Raw genomic sequence first — 13,866 nt, 5'->3', positions numbered from 1 at the left:
TTGGAGCTGGAGATCGAGGGCCACGCAGAGCAAATCAGACCAGTGTGCATTTCCTTGCCAATAGTAATAATAGTAAATAAAACTAAAAATCATAGACAAAATGTCCTGATATTTTATTTTGGGTTTAGCCGTTACTAGAAACACTCTGCACCATCACTGCCACATTTCAACATAATCGTGTACCTTTAAAAAAATATAAGTGTTTGTTATGCAGTAAAGAAAGTTGAAATGTAAAGGTTTTGAGCAGCAATACAAAATAGGATTTACGTCACGTGGAGCAACAATTACACCCTAAGTGCATAGAGAAGAACTCAGTGAAGCTAAATGCCTCGTGCTCCCCAATATGTGATATTATCACAGCATGAATAATTGGAGATATTCTGTAGAACTGCTTTGACTTTATGTTATTTTAAAGCCTATCTTGAATCATTCTCCTGTTTAGACAGGGGATATTGCTGTCCCCTTGCTTGCCTTTCGAACTGTACAGTTTCCTGCTTCCACGATCTCCCTGATTTGTTCTGCGCTGAGACTTCAGACAGCACTGCAGTCCATCATGTGCTCTCTGTTCTGTATACTGACTTCTGTGAGCAGGAGTTCATAGCTGTAAGAGACATTGTTTGCCCATGCCAAAATCTGCATATTTATGCAATGATTTCTTATTAAAAAGCAAACCAGGAGAAACTGGAAACCTTTTTTCCCTCTAAAAATTACCCCTTCCTGAAGCTTCTCAACAGTATGATGTTGCAGAAAAGCCCTGTTAGATTATCCAGTTCATTTCCTTGTCAGTGAGGGATTTCTTTCTGCAGTACTCTGGCGTTTCAAAGGTTCTGTCTAGTCTGATTTTGGAATGATGAGGCACTTCCCTCCAGAGACCTCACTGAACACTCAGAGATTTCCTTGTGAGGGTAGTCATCTTTATTCTTAGCCTAAGAATTCCCTTTCTTAATTTCATCCTATATTTCATCCTCTCATTCCTATATTTGGGGTACTCTATCATATTATTGAAATAATTAGTTTTCAAATATTTCTTACATAAATCTACATTGTCTCCCCTCCCCTTACTTTGTTATCAGTTACGGTAGATGTAGTATAAATATTGGGCACCTTGTCTTTCCTCTCCTTTTTTCTCCTTTGCCCCATGTAGCTCTGCCCTGTTTTTCATGGCTCTGTTCTGCACTATTTTGGCTTGTCAGTGTGAGACTGATTGATAAAATGGTATTTAGAAGTGAACGCGTACCCAAGTATGGTCTCTTCAAAGCAGCATGGAGAAGAGCTGTGGACTTCTGTACCATTTCTAAAACTATAGAATGTCTAACCAACGGAGATGGGTTGAGAACATAGCCTTTGGCTGGTAATGTAATTGGTGCCCAAATTGGCCTTTTGATGCTGTATTGAAGTACAAGTTCTTGTTTATTTTATGTTCTTATTCTTGCTCTAGAATTTTTTCAGTCTGTTATTTCCTGCTCCTATTTCTAAATCTGTCCTTTTCCTTGTCTGCTGTGGTATTTGCAACTCTTCATATTTTAATATCAAGTGAATTTCATTAATGTCGTAATTTCTTCCTTTTAAGGATCATTAATGAAGCTATTAAATAGGACTGGACATAATAGAGATTTATGCAATATTCCCCTTCTATTCTGACTCAGTGCTTTACCATTAATCATTAGTCTTTGTGTGCAGCTCTTCAAACAGTTTTCAGTCCACATGACAACTTAGATCCAACCGAATATGAATTGATTTTCAGCTTAAGCCGCCCTACGGCTGGCAGTGGTGATGTTGCGGATAGCATGACGGTGCAGCAGAGCAGTTGTTCCTCTATAGCATGCTGTGGGAGCATGCATTTCACTAGGCTGCGCAAATGAGAGTTAAAACTCCATTCGACCTCCTGGGCAATTGCCCCTGGTAAAAATCTATAGCTGATGTCTGTCAGCAGTGTTCCCTGCAGGTGCTGATGGTGAAAATCTGTTTTAAAATGTGGGCTTCTAAGCCTTGCTCACAAGCAGGTGGGAGAAGGAGAATTGAAATCATCTCAGTTACGTCTCTGCTTATTGACACAGTATGCAATACACATACCATTAAAAATAAATGTAAAAATTAATTTCAACGATCCTTTTTGACTTGGTATTTTGTTGCAATGACACGATTGAATTGCCGCTATAAGGTAATCAGAATTCAGTAATCATATCTCCATATCATATCTTTTTCTTCTTATATCATTAGATTTAGCCATCATCTGTCCACATAGATAGATGTATATGCCTTTTCTGTACTTAGATGTGTGATATTCCATGGAATAACTGTTTTTGGATACTTCTAAATGCAACATTTGTTAGTGATTTGCTGCAGCTCAGTATCAGAGTTGCTGATGTGGATGGATTCTTTTGAGTCTTTTGTTGTTACTTAGAATACTCATGTAAATGTAATTTTCCTGTTATTTTCATTTTCTGAGAGCTGGATTCCTTTAAAATTGCTCCCTTTAAAAATGCTATGTTCTATTTGAATGTCGAAGAGCTGTCAGCATATACAGAAAGATGCGCCTAATAAGAAATCATGGGTGTTTATTTGCTTGATAAAGTGTTAGGGATCTGTGAAGAAAACATAGAAATAAGCATATTGAATAGAACACTAATATACTTCGTATTTTAAAATTAAAGTTATTAGCAATCCTCCCATTTTATGACTTTCAATTAAAGGCATGGTATTGTTAGGTATTTGTCAGCTGCTAGCACAAGCAGATCAATAAACTAGTATCAAATTTACCCTCTGTAGTTCTTTGCTGCCATCTTCTGTTTCTTTAAATTATTGCTATTATTATTTGGGTTCTGAAAAACAAGACTGGGATATTACAGAGCAAAATTTCCCTTTCTGTCATTTTTTTCATTTCCTTTTTTATAGCTAAAGCAAAGTGAAGCAAATGCAGATACAAAGGAGAAGCTTCCATTGCGTCTACGCATCTTTGAAAAATTCCCAAACAGGCCACAAATGGTGAAAATCTCCAAGCTCCCTTCAGATTTCACAGTCCCAAAAATAAGGTATTGAAATATTTCCTTTGCTAGGATGCTGTAAACTTGTCTGGTGCCCCATAGCACCCAAAATATTTAACTTTTTTTGCTTGTGGATTAGACAGTTCAGAAAATCAGAGATGAAACAGAATTAACATTGGTGTTGAAAGGATGTGACATTTTGACTTTACCTCATTATTACTTTTGGAAAATAGAAAAAAATACTCCTTATAATGTATTCCTAGCACTCCTTATAATGTATTCATGAAAGCAACTAGATTGACCACAACAGACACAAGTACGATATGATTGAAAAGTGTGTTGTTGTTTCTCCACTCCCATTTGGATTTTACGTTCTTGGCTGACATAGAGAACTAGCAGTCTAATCAATTCTCATGTAGCTTTTTAAAGATAAGGTCAACTGGCAGCAAATCATTAGAGGGGATAACACAGGCCATCCAATACTGGTTATTCTGTGATGACCTTGTCCCCTCTTTGTACTTACATAGTTACCACTGCCCTGTAAAACTCACCTTAACAAAGGCTCAGACCCTCAGTTGAGGGCGTTCTTCTCCTAGTCTTAGGCTTTTTTGGTATTTCTTTCTATCTGTGTTTTTCCCAGTATATTCTAGACTCATACTTGATCACGCTAGATACTGAAACAGACTTCAAACTATCACTAGCAAATCATATCTTTAAATCTGAAGGTATTGTACTATGTAGAACTATCTCTCCAGATAGATAAAAATTAGTTTTGACGTAGTCAATTTACACTGAAAATAGGGCAATTCTACTAAACTTAAAATACAGCAAGATAAATGTACATTTGTTGTAAACAGAAATGCTTCTACATTTTAAACATGGCAATTGTGAGGCACAGAATTGCTGAAGCGCCTTAATACCGACATTCAAAGCAGCTATATGAACAGATGTTTGAAATCTTCAAGAAAGAATTTCTTGCAGAGAGTATGTTTCCTTGGGATTATATCAGTATTTGATTTACATTGAAGTAACAACTCGCTGTTTAATGAGCTCAAAAGAGCTGAAAACTGCAAAAGGCACTTCAGATATTTAGCACTTTAACTGATAAATAAATAAATACTAAATGGAATGAAATTTGTTTCTTTGAAACTACATGCAAACCACCCACCTCTCAATTAAGTTATGTATTTCTTTAATAAATGAATTATAAGTTTTATCAGTTATTTCAGCACTCTGTCCTTTTATCCATCTATGGCTCGGTACAACTTTTTCTGAGTTTATACATCTTAGCATTAATGGGTTGTGACATGTCATAAAGAAAACCAAATATTAAATCTTCCTGGGGTTTTAATCCATCAATGTCTTCTATCTGTTCACAAGGGAAAGTTTTATGAAGCAGTTTATTGACCGCCAGCAACAAGATACCAGCTGTTTGCTACGAAGACTTCCTTCAGCATCTTCTTCTTCATGTGACCACTCTAAAAGATCAGCAATTGAAGAAAACAAATATATTGATCAAAAGGTAAATCAAGAGTATGGGGCAGTGTATATGTCTTTCCATGAGTATCGTGAGGAAAGACCTCAGATTATTCAGTTTGCCAAACTACATAAAAGTGAACACAAGCTAGGATGACTGAACGCAGGCTAAAAGGCTGTATTTAATTGAGCCTAAAACAGACATCACAGCAGATCCTCGTTTGGTTTAAATTTTCCTGTCTCCTTTGACTTCACAATTCAGGATTTGATACATAATTTTGTTCAATGCATCCATCCTATGAAGCTATTTTTTCAAGTAGTCTTGCTGTTAATCACCGAGAAGCTAGTGGAAAATTAAAGTTTGTGAATATCACGTTGGATTTTTGAGTGCCTTGAAGCTGTTACAACATTGAAAACGCACTTCACTGAAGCAAGGTATCTGTGAAATCACTGGAGATGAGTAAAAGTTTATGAATTATCCTAATTATTTACAGGCAGTAACCTCTCTGTAGGCCTGGGAATTGCTAGAAAACAGATGCTGAATGCATATATTTGATACCCATTGCGCGAAATGCTGCTGGTGTCCCAGCCAGACTGGCATGGATGGTTGTATTTAAAAAGTATTGGGACTGCTTGGAATGATGATGATGATGATGATGATGATGATGATGATGATGATGATGATGATGATGCAGCAAAAGTAAATGTGTGTGACTTCTGGCACCTTGCAAAACTATAGGGGCAGAAAAAGTCTTCATATGCATCATGGAAGATATGGTTTCCCACATTTCTAGTGGCATCTACACTGATATCTCTTCTTGATCGCTTGTAATATTGTGTAACTTATTAATGACACTTTAACTGACAAAAGAGAAGTCCTTTCGGTATTCATAACAGGGTGCTTGTATCCCTGTTTGAATATTAACATCGGGGGTCTGTAAATACATTTTAAGTTACAGAATCACAGACAACAAAAAGAAAGAGGGTACGTACTGTAGTTGCACAGTATCACCCTGGCTTTCCTAGTGTGTGGTTTGCAACTATAACTCAGGAAAACATTCGTACAGACAAGAAGCAGAGTTGGGGAAAACGATACTCTTCTGATAATGAATGAAAAGAGACAATTTGCAAACTACTGTGAATTTCCATCCCTATTTCAGTGCAAGAACCCATTCCTATGGCTGATGTATTCTATGGCATCAGTAAGCCAAAGCTGAACAGCATGGCCTGAGAGGGAGGTCTGTGGTGAAATATTATTTATCAGACAAGGAAGGCCACAGGAAGAAACGAAACGAATCAAGCCTAAATAGACATCATCTACTCTAACAAGCACAGCAGAAAAATTGGATAAGTTATTAAATGACAAGCCTAGGGGTCAGCAGAGCTGTGCCAAATATCGCTAATGATGGATCTCAAACACTGTGCCAGGGAAATCAGGGTACATGTCTACCACGTAATGAAGAGAGAAATAGAGACCTTAAACTTGTCCCAGACACACAGATAAGTCCGCAGTGTGCAATGCAGAGCTGTGCAATGATTCAGTAGATCTGTTTGCATGAATGTAGTTTAGGTATATTAAACTGCAACCTTAATTCCTTCTGCCTGCTGTTCACAAAAGTGAATTGTTATTGTGTTTGAAGATAGAGGAATACATAGCACAGTTTATTCAATGAGATCTTGCAATATGAAAGCAGAATGCTGTGTTCTTTTCAAATTTTCACTTCCCTCCAAGAGCAAATGTGCATGATCTGACTTTCATTTTTGAATTGAAATATGTGTTTGCAAATCGGTTTTGCACTATTCAACCTGCTTTACGCACATACTTTTGGATTCCCATGCCTCAAGGGTAGAATCAATGATAAGTAATATTTCTGATAAATGTAGCTTAAAACAAGGTATTTACACATTCCTATTAAGAAGGAGAAAGCACTAGGAAGGATTTTGTGAAAGTAATTGCTCTGGCTTTCTATAGTTACAGTTGCCAAGGCAACCTCATTTTTGGATGAACAAATCTTCTTAAAAATATCTTATCCTTAAAACAAGCTTGGAATGACTGGTTGCACTTAACTATAAATCCTACATGCATACTTTACTTTTCTTTGTAAAAAAAGAAACTTGACCAAACATTTTACTAATCCCAGTATCTAGTAGGATGCATTCCCACTGCTCCTGATAGCAGTGTGATGGCTTCAGAAACTTTCCACATCTTTTTTGCACTGTAGTTAATGAAAAAAATAGGTTGGAATCAAAAGGTGGGATTCTGCTGACAGATTTGACTCTGTCCTTCCTTTACAGTGGCTGAACTGTGGCTAGTTCCTCCATTTTCTCCTGGACTTATATCAGTATTTCTGCGTTCCACACCTGCTGAAGTGATAGGAAGTACTTAATACATACCTTCCCTTATTTCCACTTCAGCAACATTCTTTTCTTCTTTCTCTAAAAATTTGCCACTATATATATATGGTGTTGGTTTTGTCTTCAGAATCAGTCTGACTCATAATTTGTGCAGATCGATAAAGCAGTTCTCTTATGTAATGGGTAAGTCTTTTCACTATTATAATTCCCCACTTCCTTGAAAAGATGTTTTAGGTTGTAAAAGGGGAGTAAATTTTCATTGCATTCTTTCTTTTTTTAAGTTATTTTACCTTCTCAAAATAATTGAAAAAAATATTTATTTGTATGTATTACCATAACCATAATGAAAATTGGTTTGAAATTATTTTCATCAATGCCAAATCAGAACAGCAGCTTCGGAAAACAGATTTCTCTGCTATACTCCTTTTTTCTAGACAAGTCTGTGAGTTCCAGAAGTTTTTCTAACTCTTCCAAATTTCGAAACTATTATCAAAGTAATAAACTAATCAAACACTAATATAAAAAATTACTTTTGGATACCTAAATGCCCTTTACCTCTTATACATCCCCTAAGAGTTCTCTCTCGATGTGTGGGGTCTGAGTGGGTGTGTGGAGACAGGTTCATTCTTCTACATCTAATGCCAGGAACACCTGGGCTATCTCGTTTATGGATGCTTGACGGGCAGCTTACCATGATGCTTTGGTTGAGTTGTTTATGACTACCTGTAACTTTGTGTGTAAAACTGGAATTCTCTGGAGTTCTCGGAACCTAACAGTGCTGGAAATGCAGGATGGTCATTTTTTGCTCTCAGCTTGAGGTCCTGCTGAGCAAGTTTTCTTAAACCCATTGATCTTGCCGCTGACCTCCTCCACTGCGTGCTGAGCTAGTCTGTCCTGATGTGGTCTGCAGGCCATGAGTTAAAGAGCTCTGGGTATAATTAGAGATACCAGGACTGTCCGGGTTGGTGAGGATACCCCTGTAGTAGTAGAAGGTACCATGAAGATACTTTCTGGTGACACAAGGAAGGCTGCTCAGAAAAAGTGCAAGTATAAGGAGACAGTGCTGTTATAAAATTGAGGGGAAAAGTATCTTAGGAAAGGGTTAAAAGATGAAAAGAGGGTGTTACGGTATTAAATGAACATTGTAGTTGTGGAAGAAGGGGAGTTTTAGAGACAGAGAGGGAAGTGTTCTTTTATACTTCTACATTTGTATGAAAAGTATTCACAATATGCTGGGAATTTCTTTAGCTAACCAAGATTTCAGTAAATTCTTGGATAGGAGAACTGGATGAAATACGGAAACATATAATTTTTGTGTGAGAGGGTGCATGAGAAGAAAGGAAGTTGGCAGAAAATAAGGACATCTCACTGTGGTGGCTCTCACAAGAGCCTGAGGGCAAGTTTCACAGCAAGTTTCGGGGGACAAAGAACTAAATAAGCTGTAAGATTTACAACAAATCATGTGTCCAGTAAAATACAGCGGAGGTGGCTGTAGAGCATTGGCTTTGGCTTCTGAACTTCAAGACTAGAATCAGAGGAGCACAGAAAAAAAACCTCAGAGTGCTTTCCTAAGAGACATACAACTTTTAGCAAGCCCTGCAGAAAACTATTGTGAGGAGGACACTTCTGAACTGGTTACTTATCTTTGGCCGCACAACACAGCACATTGCTGCTAAATTAAAGTCCAAAATGGATAGGCTCATGAGAAGAACTTTGAAAATGCCTATGGCTCAATATGTACAGATACCCGTGTGCATGTTTACAGCAGTGGCACAGCAGGAATGAATTACAAAACAAAGCAAAAGAGAATTTAATATATCCATGTATTTTATAGTTCAGACTTCAGGCATCTCCCATTTAAATGAAGGAATATAAACAAACCAGCTCCCTTATTTATGCACTTGTAAGACTAATTGGATAGTAGCAAATATATTTTCTCTTTTCTGTCCTCTTTATCATCCTGTTTCCTTTCCTTTCACGTTTATGAGTTTTGTTTTTAGTTCTGCAAGCAGTGAAGTTAGTAACCATTCCTTTTTTCCAGTGGGAGCAAAGATCCATCATTAAGATCTAGCTCCTGTGAAAGCTGGACCTCCCACACCGTATACCTCTCCCGTCGATTTCCTGCTAACAGCAGAATGGCGGGAGGTCACGGTCAGAAAAAGAGCTGATCTCAGAGGTAACCATAGCCATTACTGTGGAGGACTATGAATTAAGCAGCAGACCTCATGCTGGATTCTGCATTCTTTGGGGAGTCGGAGCACCAAGGTGATATGTTCATAATGACCTGTGTTGCCTTGCAGGTGGGCTGCTGAGCTCTGCACCCGCGTATTTTAGGCTATTTGCCTCCATTCCCAGATATGATCCTGCTGATATCCATTAAAGTTAGATGGGATGGAACATAAGCATCAACCCAATTATAAGCCTCATCCTGGAAGGGCCTCAGTACTTCCTTGGAGATGACCCTTTGGTTTGTGTCGAAATCATTATCTCTTGACACCAGTTAATGATTTTAGCTGTTTACAATTTCACATACAAATTCAACACACAAGGTTGTCCATAACTTTTAACACGTTTGGTTAACATCATAGATACTCTGTTTGTGAGCTGCTGAGACATGCCACCTATTCTTGATAGGTTGTTGTTTAATCTGGCAATTTGTTCCAGCATGTCTTTTTCTGATCTGTGCTCAGCTTCTTTCATTAACTATTCTGTTTCTTGTGAAAAGAACCACGCGTATTCTGAGAGTTATCTGAAAGGACTATTCCTACAAGAAAGTATTTGTGATTGTAAAAGCTGAAATAGCCTTTCAGCTTTTCTAAGTATTGAAGACAGAGTGTCCCAATATATCTTTCAGAAAATCATCAGACATGAAGACATAGTCATAAACTTTATTTGTATTTTTTCCTTCATAGAAAAGAATCAAGAGTAGAATATTTATTCATAAATTGTCATTTCCAGAATTTCTACTTCTTATTCTAATAAATGTGTGTCCCAAGTTAATCAACCTCTTCTGAATTTTATTTTGGGCATTCTACCATGCAAAGCACAATATTGGCACCAGAAGTACAAGAGCATTCTGTTGTGTTCCTGATTATTATTTTCTCTAAGCAATTTGAAAGAATAATTTTATCACATTAATTTTGAATATAACAAAAAGTAACAAAGTGTAATTGCAATTATTCCAAGTAGAGAAGATTATTTATTTTTAAACAGTAAATACTACATTTTTTTCTGAAGTACTTCTTGCAGAACTTTGTGCATAAGTATAAACAAAAATCATTCAAACTTTATCTTAATCTCCCTTTACTGGGTACCTGAGTAAAACTCTGTCCTACAATTTCACTTTCCATATACTGCCTGTTAATTAAACACAGCCAAGTGCTTCAGTCTTACCTATTTATGTCATTCACAGAATATTGCCAAAATCTATCTAGCTTTGACATTCAGAAAAGTCATTAAAACAATCTACCTGCTGGAATGAGAATGGCTTCTGAATCCAGCATTTTCTTCCTCATTACAGTCTTGATTTTCAAAGAAAGAAGAGTATTTTTGTCCCACGTCTGTTCTCATCAGATCTTTCTAATGAAGTTAATATATGTAAATGCAGTGATATATTCACAGTTTTCTGAAAATTCATCAGGAGAACTCTTTGTCTGTTTTGCATGTTTTAAAGATTTTGTTTATTTTCATATAAAATAGCTATGTAACAAAGTCCCTATGTCCCTGTGTTTAAATAAGCAATTTACAGAAGACAACACTTTCTCATTAAGTATTTTACCACATACACATCTTGGTTGGTAATGATCAACTTTTCTGACCATGTTTGCCTTCAGAGCAGAGAAGACGGAACTGCAATAGTAACAAGACTGTTCTTGTTATGGTCTGTCTCTGGCTCCTGATGATTTTAGATTGCTTTATTGCTCTTGCCTCTACATAGTGTGTTCAAAATTCTGCCTGGAAAAGAGCAATTTTCAATTACATTCTGAGAGAAAAGAGGCTGGGGACTGAATACTTAGCCATTTTCAAAGTGCCATAATTCAGCATTTCTTTCTGGCATTAGCTTTCTACTTCATTATTTTTGCACTAAAAGATTTCAAGGGTTTGATACAAAGGCCGTGAAGATGCATTAAAACAGAAGGGGCTGATCATAGTCCTCCTGTTCCTTCAATCAAAAAAAAAATCAGACAAAGCAAATTTTTTAGGGCTCCTGACAGAAAAGAACATGCATTAGTTTGGAGTGAAGGGAGAGGCAACGAGGGGCTGCGTTATAGGAAAGCCCTTCTATTTGAGCCTTGTACTGTCCCTTTCCCTGCTCCTACCAAGGAATCCAGACCTCCTTCTCCAAGCACTTTGGCCTCCCTCACCCTCTCACAGGACTCGTTCACAAGAATTGATTAAATATAGTCATGATCACTTTGTTCTAGTGAAGGTAATTTTATGCATGTGCTCGTACAAGCAGGAGTAATGTTCTTCCTTGTTCCCCCCAAGTTACCTCCCACTTGAAACTCTCACTCCATATCAGTCTTCTTCCATTCCCAGTCCAGCCCAGCCTGGCAGTCCTTTCTTCCCTTGAGCCTCAAGATCCCCAGCTCAGGGTGTGGAGTGGAGCCGCCTTCTCCATTGCTGTGCACCCAGCAGAATGTATTACAACCCCACAGCAGCTTGGGCAGGAGTTCTCACTGCCACCCTGCTCTTGGTTGCCATGAGTAGTCTACCCAGCCCCCTTTACTAACTTTACCCAAGGTCTCCCTGGCTCCTGCATTGGGTAAAGATAGAAAACAAAAGAAAACAAACCTATCCAAGTTGCGCTTGCCAAATAATCAGAGGGAGGGAGCACCTCTCCTATAAGGACGGGCTGAGAGAGTTGAGGTTGTCCATCCTGGAGAAGAGAAGGCTCCAGGAGACCTTATTGCAGCCTTTCAGTACTTAAAGGGAGCATATAAGAAAGATGGTAACAGTCTTTTTAGTAGGGCCTGTAGCAATAGGACAAGTGTTAAGGGTTTTAAACTAAGGAAGTGCGAATTCAGACTAGTTATAAGAAAGAAATTTTTTACAATGAGGGCAGTGAAACACTGTAACAGTTGCCCAGAGAGGTTGCAGATGCCGCATCATTGAAGGTGTTCAAGGTCAGGTTGGACAGGGCTTTGAGAAACCTGATCTAGTTGAAGATGTCCCTGCTCATTGCAGTGGGCTTGGAGCAGATGACCTTTAAAGGTCCCTTCCAACCCAAACCATTCCATGATTCTATGATTCTATGAAAATCCTACCTGTTAAACCATTGAAAGAAAAAAACTCAGATATACCAAAGGGAAAAACCCAAACATAGTATGATAAGACATAAAAGAGAGGGATTCTTCTCCCTACCTGGAGCTGCTCCCTCAAATGTCTGAGATGGACTATTATCATCCCCTTTAAGTCTTTGGGGGGTTTATGAGTATGCTAATATTAGCCTTGTCCACATCCCGAGACTTAATTGAAAAAGGGTTTTGGTTATGAAAGGACACATAGATTTTCCAGGCCAGTAGTCAGCTAATTAGAAAACGTGGCTTTCCTTTAGAGACAGGCAGCAATCGAGGGCTACAAAAGGAATTAAGGCTATTTCAGGTCAACGACTCCCAAGAGTTAAGGAGATTATGCCCACTTTTCATTCTAGACATCTGATCAAAAGGGACAGCCCTTGACTGCTTCTGGCACTTATCTAATCCTAGACCACTTTCTCGACTCTGTAGCAAGCCTGTTTCTTATATAGAACAACCTTGCCAAGGGTTGTCCAAATGAAAACAGTTACTTCTGCTTTGAGAGAGGAAAATGGACTAGGTGATCTCTAGAGGTCCCTTGTAATCGCATCCTTTATGATTCTGTAGTCATTAAGCAAAGTTTTCAAAAGGGCTTAAGGAATTCCCCACTGATTTCTATAGGATTTAGTCATCTACCCTGCTTAAATTCTTTTGAACATCTTGTTAGGTACCTACCAACAAGTTGCAGTCTGGCCTTCCATCACTCTTCGTGTTTTTGTCACATTCGTTTTGAGAGTCTGATCTCTTCAAGCGAAAGATGCACAGGCAGAATGTTGTTGAACAAATAATAACGTTTGCATTCAAGAGGCTAGACAGAAAACTCATGTGGGCCAAAAATGTCCTATATTTAATGGAATGATCAAGCTTTGAACAGACTCTGTCCAAATATTTCCTCACTGTTTCTTAAAATTCACTCTGATGTAGTGCTTATGGTAAGTGAGTCTTCATATTTTCCCTAGAAGCTGTACATGTTTAAATAACAATGTAATACCTAACAATCTGTTCATTCTACAAGTCTACATTACCTATCAGTTGGCATCCAACAAATTCCAAACTGAAACAGAAGCTTTGGATGATTTTTTTTTTCCTTGCTTGGAATTTCTGGCATGGTACAGCAGACTCTTCCCATATGGTCCTGCAGTTGCCTATAAAAGATTGCTGTCAAGAGCACCAAGCTAAAATTCCTGATTTTCATAAAACGCTTAAGAAATTACATTAGAAAAATATATTCCACGCATACTTTTTTCCCCCATTGTCAACCAAACATTTCAGACATGTATATCTCATTATTTACTTATGACCTTGTCTCACCTTGTATTGCAGAACACCTACCAATGCTTGTCTCTTCTGCCAGCTCTGCAGTGTTCTGATACAAAAATAATACACTACATCACCACAGTTTTTACCTGTTGATAGCATACAATTCTCTGTCAAATCCACATTGAAAACAATTGCTTTATGCAGTGCTTGCTGGGGTTTGTGCACTGCAAACACGTTGCTAGCAAAATCTATCAAAAGCTTGATAATGAATAGCATTTCTAAAAACCACTGAGCCATATCTTAGCTGTTAGAAAATGGCATGGATCTCCCCGAAGTCAGCAGTGCTGTACCAATACATCTAGGTCCACAGTCATTAGCTTTCATCTAGCAAAGGTATCGTCCTCTGTTGCTTTGCTCTTAATCTTATGCCAAAGATATTCTTTTTCCAGGGTAGAAAGCCTGGAATTTTAAAATATACTACCAAGTGAGTATAG

The 13,866-nt window shown here is 37.9% G+C and overlaps 1 protein-coding gene across 1 annotated transcript in view; it reads left to right on the top strand.

Moving 5' to 3' along the window:
* NALCN (sodium leak channel, non-selective) overlaps positions 1–13,866 on the top strand; it is a 237,154-nt gene that overhangs the window by 172,545 nt on the left and 50,743 nt on the right. Inside the window, exons 16-17 of the mRNA XM_054210711.1 lie at positions 2,896–3,032; positions 4,365–4,506. Of these exons, the coding sequence (XP_054066686.1) occupies positions 2,896–3,032; positions 4,365–4,506 (279 nt within the window). The remainder of the gene's footprint in view (positions 1–2,895; positions 3,033–4,364; positions 4,507–13,866) is intronic.

The sequence above is a fragment of the Rissa tridactyla genome, chromosome 1 (assembly GCF_028500815.1).
Source record: "Rissa tridactyla isolate bRisTri1 chromosome 1, bRisTri1.patW.cur.20221130, whole genome shotgun sequence".
Classification (NCBI taxonomy): Eukaryota; Metazoa; Chordata; class Aves; order Charadriiformes; family Laridae; genus Rissa; species Rissa tridactyla.
The sequence above is the reverse complement of the archived record's forward strand: the minus strand, read 5'-3'. Positions and strand labels throughout refer to the sequence as shown.